Source organism: Triticum aestivum, chromosome 1B, assembly GCF_018294505.1.
Source record: "Triticum aestivum cultivar Chinese Spring chromosome 1B, IWGSC CS RefSeq v2.1, whole genome shotgun sequence".
Taxonomy (NCBI): domain Eukaryota; kingdom Viridiplantae; phylum Streptophyta; class Magnoliopsida; order Poales; family Poaceae; genus Triticum; species Triticum aestivum.
This window is the reverse complement of record NC_057795.1, coordinates 575,469,651-575,478,434: the sequence shown is the minus strand read 5'-3', so window position 1 is coordinate 575,478,434 and position 8,784 is coordinate 575,469,651. Positions and strand designations below refer to the sequence as shown.

General features: G+C 52.1%; 1 protein-coding gene across 1 annotated transcript; it reads left to right on the top strand.

Annotated features, from left to right (window-relative positions):
* Window positions 1-5,532: 5,532 nt before the first annotated feature.
* Window positions 5,533-8,307, top strand: LOC123095836 (signal recognition particle 54 kDa protein 3). The gene is made up of 8 exons (XM_044517409.1): window positions 5,533-5,994; window positions 6,172-6,325; window positions 6,417-6,567; window positions 6,652-6,800; window positions 7,132-7,232; window positions 7,308-7,465; window positions 7,561-7,675; window positions 7,776-8,307. Exons 1-8 carry the CDS (start codon window positions 5,664-5,666, stop codon window positions 8,099-8,101), a joined length of 1,485 nt encoding a protein of 494 aa, XP_044373344.1. The 5' UTR covers window positions 5,533-5,663; the 3' UTR covers window positions 8,102-8,307.
* Window positions 8,308-8,784: the final 477 nt, after the last annotated feature.

Below are 8,784 nucleotides of genomic sequence, written 5' to 3'. Positions count from 1 at the left end.
TGAGCCTCTAGTTGACTAACTCGTTAATATGAGTATGCAGCAAACCGAATGTTGTTCGGAGTCCCGGATGATATCCCGAACGTCACGAGGAGTTTCGGAATGGTCCGGAGGTAAAGAATTATATATAGGAAGTGCAGTTTCGGCCATCGGGAAAGTTTCAGGGTCACCCGGTATTGTACCGGGACCACCGGAAGGGTCCCGGGGGTTCATCGGGTGGGGCCACCTACCCCGGAGGGCCCCGTGAGCTGAAGTGGGAGGGGAATCAGCCCCTAGTGGGCTGGTGCGCCCCCCCTTGGGGCCCCCTGCGCCTAGGGTTGAAAACCCTAGGGTGGGGGCGCACCCCACTTGCCTTGGGGGGCACTCCAATCCCCCTGGCCGCCGCCCCCCTTGGAGATCTGATCTCCAGGGCCGGCGCCCCCCCAGGGGGCCTATATAAAGGAGGGGGGAGGGAGGGCAGCTGCACCTAAGTCTTGGCGCCTCCCTCCCCCTGCTACACCTCATCCTCCTCCCGTAGTTGCTTGGCGAAGCCCTACCGGAGCCCTGCTGCATCCACCACCATGCCGTCGTGCTGCTGGATCTTCATCAACCTCTCCTTCCCCCTTGCTGGATCAAGACGGAGGAGACGTCACGCTGATCGTACGTGTGTTGAACGCGGAGGTGATGTCCGTTCGGCGCTAGGATCTCCGGTGATAGGATCACGACGAGAACGACTACCTCAACCCCATTCTCTTGAACGCTTCCGCACGCGATCTACAAGTGGTATGTAGATGCATATCTCTCCTATCACTCGTTGCTTAGATGAACTCATAGATGGATCTTGGTGAAACCGTAGGAAATTTTTTTATTTTCTGCAACATTCCCCAACAACGACCTATCAGCAGACCTACAGACATAGCTCTGTCAATCGACTTCCTCGCCGAATTCTTTTTTCGAAGATTCGTTCAAGCACTTACTAAAAAAGTCGCGTCGAAGTCGCCGATTCTCCTTCACGGCAGAAGACAGCTGAATACGAACATCTTTCAGTTCCTCGCCCAGCTGGGTACTGGCGTCTTGAAGTTTGTTCTTCTCTTGCCTCACCCTTGTCAGCACGCTCTCGCCAGCCTTTAGTTGGCGTAGGAGTTGTTGCTTGTCCGGATTTACTCTGTCTCCATCTGCACTATTATCGTCAGGGTTGCACACCTGCCGCATTTCAAAACGGAATTATCTTTCGAAGCATAAATTACCTGCGGGCGTTCCCTTGGCATTTTCCGAAGTGGCCAGTGCGGCCTCGAGCTGGGCCTTGCACTCTTCAAGCTCCTGGGATAGTTGCGTATTCTTCTTTGTAAGACACTGCATAACACATGATCCTTCAAACAGTTATCTTCACTGTTTCAAGTCTCGGGGGCTACTGACATATATAACCTTCAATTCTACTCACATGTATGTCTTTCACATACTGCTCCGTGGCTCTGGCTAGACCATTTTGAGCAGCATGGAGATACGCATCTCCTGTATTAAAGGCGTCCAACGCCTCTGGGGAAAAACATGCGTCGCGGAGAACAGTCCGGCGACGCCTGTGGTTCAGGGCGCTCTCCACCTCTGAATTGGTGGCAGATAGCCCGTCGGCATCCTCTATCGGAGGAGCACCCGAGGCGCGCCCCGTGTCCGTCTCCGCTTCCGGACCCGGCCTTGAACCTTGGCCGGTGGACATAGTCCGGCGGGCTCTCTTCTTTCTAATAAAAACATGAGCATTAGTAAGACTCAAGGGCATAGACCCTAGGTGTTAAATTCGCACGCCGTACCATTGCGCCAGAATCTCGATCTGGTCCGCACTTCTTTTTGGCCCGCCTGGCTTCAGCGGCCCTTGTTGGCTGCCCACCGTGGGCTCGGCCTTCTGCCTCAAGGATTTACCCTGTGAAACGCTATTAGTTTACGGCATGCAAGATAAAGCATGAGAATACTGGGATTTCGGTCTTAGTTACCTTGGAGGCTGGAAGTAGTCCGGGATAGTCGGCCGTGATGGCCACTAAGGAGTTATCCTTGCTCAATTGATGAAATACTCCATCAATTAACTCCACACATAAGTCCGGATCTTCTTGGGAGTCCGGATCGAGGGACCGTTCCGGGTCCTCGGGTTGTGGAGCAGGGCTGTTTATTTCCTTCACAGCCTGACGCAGCTCCTGCGTTTAAACATTACTAGACTAAGTACTCAACTACGGGAATTTCAAAAGCGGGTAGGCAAGTGAAAGCGTCCGCTCACCCAACTAGGTGGATTGTACATGGAGAATCCGCCTTCCGGATTGACACGGAGGAATTCTTCCTCTTCTCCCTTGTACAAAGCGGATAAGATTCTCGTTAAAGTGGCGGCCGAATCCGGCCCCTTGCGACCGCACCGGGTAGCGTCATCCTCCCCGTTGAAATCCCACATGGGGTGGCCTCTGTATTGAAGCGGCTGCACCCCTCGCGTAATGCATATGGCCATGACCTTGATCATGGTCAGTCCGGAATGAGCCAACAACCTTATCCGGCTCATCAGGTACAGGACGTCCCTGTCAGCTTCCCTCTGACGGTTCCGCGGGCGCCAACTCAGGCGCTTCTTCAACGGGGCATTATTGAACTCGGGGAGGCCGATCCATACAGGGTCCGGCAGGGGGACGTCATCTATATAAAACCACTCTGAGGGCCAGTCTTTGGATGCCCTCTTTGGGGGACCGGATAGATATCCGGTCCCGGCGATGCGCCATAGTTCGGCTCCGCCCACCTGATAAATAGACCCCTCCTTAGAATGGGGCACAAGGCAAAACAACCTCTTCCACAGCGTGAAATGGGCCTCAACACCCAAGAACAGCTCGCAGAGGGCCACGAAGCCCGCGATGTGCAAAATGGAGGCGGGCGTGAGGTTATGTAGCCGGAGGCCGTAGAACTCCAGCAACCCTCGGAGAAACGGATGAATTGGAAATCCTAGTCCTCTCATCAAATAAGGGACTAAGCATACCCGCTCTCCTTGAGAGGGATTGGGGACGCCCTCCGCCTGCTCTCCGCCGCTATAGGCGGCAATCCCGGCTCGAACTGGGACCATATATGCTGGGGGGAGAAGCCCCTTGGACTGAAGCACTACTAACTCGCTATGCGGGACGGAACACCGCCCCCAATCTCCGGGCCGAGGGCTGGAGGGGCGAGAGGAGGAGCGGCACCGACTGGCCATGATGGAATGGATCTCTGTCAGAGGCGCTCTGATGAAGACTCGCGGAGGGAAGATGGTGCGAATTGGATCTAAATCCCCGTCTCTTTTATGGGCGGCTCATTAACGCAACCGGGGGGGTAAGTAAAAAGAAAATCCCCTAGCTTTTCGCATTCATTTGACGCGTGGAAGATGGTCATTATGGGGCACAGAAGCCGAGGAGGATAGCACGCACTCGAAGCCGGACACTATTCGACGGATACAGGGAATTTGAAGGAGAACCCCCCTTGCAATGCCGAAGACAACTTGCGCGCCGGACTCGTCGTCATTGAAGCCTGGTTCGGGGGCTACTAAGGGAGTCCTGGATTAGGGGGTGTCCGGATGGCCGGACTAAGACCTTTGGCCGGACTCCTGGACTATGAAGATACAAGATTGAAGACTTCGTCCCGTGTCCGGATGGGACTTTCCTTGGCGTGGAAGGCAAGCTTGGCGATACGATATGAAGATCTCCTCCCATTGTAACCGACTCTGTGTAACCCTAGCCCTCTCCGGTGTCTATATAAACCGGAAAGGTTTAGTCCATAGGATGAACAACAATCATACCATAGGCTAGCTTCTAGGGTTTAGCCACTCCGATCTCGTGGTAGATCTACTCTTGTACTACCCCTATCATCAATATTAATCAAGCAGGAGTAGGGTTTTACCTCCATCAGAGGGCCCGAACCTGGGTAAAAACATCGTGTCCCTTGTCTCCTGTTACCATCCGCCTAGACGCACAGTTCGGGACCCCCTACCCGAGATCCGCCGGTTTTGACACCGACAGCACCCGATGGTGCGCAAGTATGGGGGGGTTGACTTGGTCCGCATTGGAAGCCTTCGCGTTGTGCCCTTCCTGCTTGGTGCTCGTTTCGTTTATGGTGTCGGTCCGAGGGTTGTTCTCTGGGTGTTGTTGTGTCGTACTACGGATCGGCACCATTGACCATGCTCATGGCGGCGTTCGAGCATGCTCGGCGGTGGTCGTCGATACTCACTGGTTGTTTCCCCCCACCGGTCCACCGGGACCGGCTGGGGACACAGGCGTGGGCGCTTCCTACTGTGGAGGTGCCGACCCAAACCCGGTGATTGATGCCGAGCTAGGAGTGAAAGGTGGTCCCTTTGGCTCTTACCTCTGTGGTTGGGCGGTCGTGACGTGGATGATCGGCGGTGCCTGGAGGCATGGATGCCGAGACGGCGGCCCCGGTCGGAGGGCTCCACGGGTGGCTTTCCGGCAGGCTTCATGGTGGCGGTGGTGGCTCCATCTTCTCATCGTGTGGGCGACTAGGGATGTAGTGGTGGGAGGTTCCGGCCTGCTATGGCAGTGCCCAGATCTAGGGCGGACAAGTTGGCCCTCATTGAGGTGGTGGTCAAGACTCCTCTTGGTGGTTCAGGCGAGTGTCTGAGTGAAAGCTCGCGCTCCTGGCACCAGCACCGGCGACGCCCGTGGGTGCCGCTTGCTTCTTGAAGACGGCGTTGTGGATCTCGTCTTTGTCCGAGGGCTCACGGTGAAAACCTTTGTCTGTTCTCAGACTCTGCAGCGGCAACGCTTCGCGCCGTCACCCTCTTGGGGGCGTTGTCATTGAGCTCAGGGGTCTTTGTTCGTGCCTTGACGAGGTGTTAGGCTTGTTCTAGGCTTATGTTGTATCTTCCGATCTGCTTTATAAGGGGCCCTCCCCACCATATTGTATCGTTGGGCCGTGTACTTTGGTTCGTTGCTTTATTTATAAAGCGGGCCGAAAGCCTATTTCAAGAAGGATGAACCGCTGGAGGTGCTGAGGGAGCTCCTAGTGTGGTGGAGGAAGAAGACAATGCTGGCCTTCCATCGTGTTCCTTGCCGGCCGTTAATCAACGAAATCGCTTAGAAGGCGACCAAGGCGACCAAGCAGGATGGTTGCTATATCAATATAGCGGGGCGTAAGCCTATTTCGGTAAGCAGGATGATGCCGTCGACAACAACGAGGAGACGAACGCATGGCATCCGACCAGCTTGGTGCTCGTGGTTTTGGCACCGGAATTCTTGCGCAAATCCAGAGAGAAACCGGCCAAAACGAGCGCCGACCATGCTGCGGTTTCAATTTGATTGAACGATATATGGTCTCGGTTACATATGAAAAACAGCGTGATTTGTGGGACTAATTGGAGATGCATCCGTTGGATGGAAAGACATATGAACGGAAATGCTTAGTTTGATGGAAGACGTCTCAGAGAAAGCGTTTCCCACCCCTCAAAAAAAAAGAGAAAGCGTTTCCCTTTCGGAAACCGGCGACGGCTCGTGCAGAGACAAACTGTGTTGGGATCGGACTAGGATAAGTAGTATTCAATCTATTCATCCATCAATAAATAGGGCGCACACGCGCCCGGTTTCTGCATCATCGACTCCTGCCCGTTTCACCACGCACGACACGACCGGCCGGAACCCAACCCTTCCTTCGCCGAGAGAGAGCTAGGGCACGGGCGGCCGGCCACGATGGTGCTCGCGGAGCTGGGCGGCAGCATCTCCCGCGCGCTCACGCGGATGAGCAGCGCGACGGTGGTCGACGAGAACGTTTTCCGGGAGTGCCTCAACGAGATCGCGCGCGCGCTCATGCAGGCCGACGTCCGCTTCAAGATGGTCTGCGACCTGCAGGCCAACATCAAGAAGTCCGTCAACCTCGAGGCCCTCGCCACCGGCACCAACAAGCGCCGCATCATAGAGACCGCCGTCGGGAAGGAGCTCTGCAAGATGCTGGATCCCGGGAAGCCCGCCTTCGTCCCCAAGAAGGGCAAGCCCAACGTCGTCATGTTCGTCGGATTGCAGGGTCAGAATTTCTCATTGACCAACCTCGCTTCTTTCTGAATTAATTTCTGATTGGCCAACCTCGCTTCTTTCTGAATTTCAATCTCCTTATGTGATTCCTGATTTTAGTTACAAATTTACAATATAATAACACTAATGATCGACGATCACTGAATATATAACGATATATGTTTTGCAGGCTCTGGGAAAACCACCACATGTACCAAATACGCGCATTATCATCAGCGCAAGGGATTCAAGCCGTCACTGGTTTGCGCCGACACGTTCAGAGCCGGTGCTTTTGATCAGTTGAAGCAGAACGCAACCAAGGCCAAGATACCTTTCTACGGAAGGTACACTACATTGGCAGATTTATTACTCATGGATCAAAACCTAGCTTGTCTCTCCAGAATATTCACCTAATAGAATTTCTGTCTTTTGCAGCTACATGGAATCAGACCCTGTCAAGATTGCTGTTGAGGGCCTGGAAAAGTTCAGGCAAGAGAAATCTGATCTCATCATCATCGACACGAGTGGGCGCCATATGCAGGAGGCTGCGCTCTTTGAGGAGATGCGGCAAGTTGCCGAAGCAACGGTATCTACACTGTCACGGTCTTGCCCTGTTATTGTTATCCTCTAGTTTTGAGATTTTCACTGAACTTTTATGGTTGTTTCACAGAAACCAGACCTGGTGATATTTGTGATGGACGGCAGCATTGGTCAGGCTGCGTTTGATCAGGCACAGGCATTCAAACAGAGCGCTGCCGTTGGAGCTGTGATTATCACGAAATTGGATGGCCATGCGAAAGGAGGCGGTGCACTGAGCGCGTAAGTATTTCCCTTTATTTTCCTGCTCCTTGCGCTATTTGTGTCACCACTTACTAGTTCACTTACTAGTATCAGTAGAGTTGTATTTTTCATTCATATAAATTTGACAGGAAAGTGCCACTCGATTTAGGTTTATTTCTTTCTGCATGACTGAATATATGTTTACTGTCTGTGAAGCAGTTAAGGCTGTTATTGCCATGCTGTATTCTCAAATCCTGATTAGTTTCATTATATTGTGTGTTTTACAAATAGGCGAATATATCTTTTGATGGAGTAAGCAGGTTAAGAATCCAAGGAACTTTTTCTTGACATCCTTGCTTCTTTTTTCCAGGGTTGCAGCTACGAAAAGCCCAGTGATATTTATTGGAACTGGAGAACACATTGATGAATTTGATGTTTTCAATGTGGAACCATTTGTCGGCCGTCTGCTAGGTTAGCAACTACATTCAGTATTGTTTATAACTTGGTGATTCTTCTTTCTAGTTTAGCTAACGATGGTTCTCGCAGGTAGAGGAGACTTGCCTGGCTTACTCGACAAGATGGAAAGTATTGTGCCTGCGGATCAACAATCTGAGCTTGTGGCAAAGCTGGCTGAAGGAGCCTTCACTCTCAGACTTATGTATGAGCAATTCCAGAATCTCCTGAAAATGGGACCAATGGGCCAGGTATATTTACCATGTTAACATCTGATTTAACTTTCATACGGTTCTTCTTCTGTGATAGCATTGCTTAAGCGTGCATTTTCTGATTTATCTTGCAGATCTTCTCCATGCTGCCCGGGTTTAGCTCGGAGCTGATGCCGAAAGGACAGGAGAAACAAAGCAAAGAAAAGATCAAGCGGTACATGACGATCATGGACTCCATGACAGCAGCAGGTGAGTTGGTCTAAGAGTTAAATCTCTTTTGTGTGTAGCAAAAATACTGCAAGAGCGATTGTCTGAAACTTATCCCATCGCTGATCGATCAACTTTTCAGAGCTCGACAGCAAGAACCCGAAGCTGATGACCGAGTCGCGGATCCTCCGGGTCGCTCGAGGGTCGGGCAGGCAAGTGAAGGACGTGACGGACATGCTGGAAGAGTACAAGCGACTGGCCAAGATGTGGAGCAAGCTGAATGTGTCGAAATTGATACCGCCGAACGGAAAGATGAGTGACCAGGCCATCCAGAAGATGCTCAAAGCCTTGCCGCCGCAAGTGGTGCAGCAGATGGGGGGCAAAAGTGCCTTCGAGGCTCTGGTGAAGCAAATGGGCGGCGGCAAGGACATGAGCAAAATGCTTGCTGCCATGAAGGGTGGTGCCTAGTCTTGCAAATGTAGGTGGTGCGCTTGCTACGTTGTAGTAGAATTTCTCTCCTGACAAGATACTACGTATATGGTTCCCAACTACGGAACTACCCATTGTACTTAAATTTCTCTGAAACTGACATGTAGACAATCAAATTCACTGAGTGTGGCTTTTGTCACTTTATTATCTGGATTACTTGGGCTTCTGCAGAATTTGAAAATTTTCAAGTCCAAGCTCTGAGGTTTCTTGCTTCATAAAGTGTACATTTCAGCGCATAGCTATACTTTTCGACAATTTTAGGGGTAAAGAGGAGACTTAGTTGTCTGCTGAGCCAAATTGTTATGTACTGCTAGCTCTCTAGGTCAAGATTTTACAACTTTTTTTTGTAGCATCTGTCAAGATTTTACAACTTTACTATGCAAAGTTGATATGTTTTACTAATCAAATGGAATATACACCATTATTTGATCCTTATCGTCTGGACTGCTAGCCTAACGTAATGGAACCACGATTTGATTGACAAGCATAACCCAACAGTAGCAGAGTAGGCGGCCCGCTCCCGCGGGCGACTCCGGGCGGCAACCCTAGTGCCGCCGCCCCCAGCTCCTCGCCTCGGCCTCCCCTTCCTCGACGGCGCCGGTGGCGTCGCCGGTTGATGGTGGCGGTTGGTGGCGGCGGGGATGGCTGACGGGCCTGCTAAG

Coding starts and splice junctions, on each gene's coding strand:
- LOC123095836 (XM_044517409.1), top strand. CDS start 5,664: ATGGTGCTCGCGGAGCTGGGCGGCAGCATCTCCCGCGCGCTCACGCGG. Junction 6,326..6,416: donor AAGATACCTTTCTACGGAAG/GTACACTACATT, acceptor TGTCTTTTGCAG/CTACATGGAATCAGACCCTG. Junction 7,676..7,775: donor GGACTCCATGACAGCAGCAG/GTGAGTTGGTCT, acceptor TCAACTTTTCAG/AGCTCGACAGCAAGAACCCG.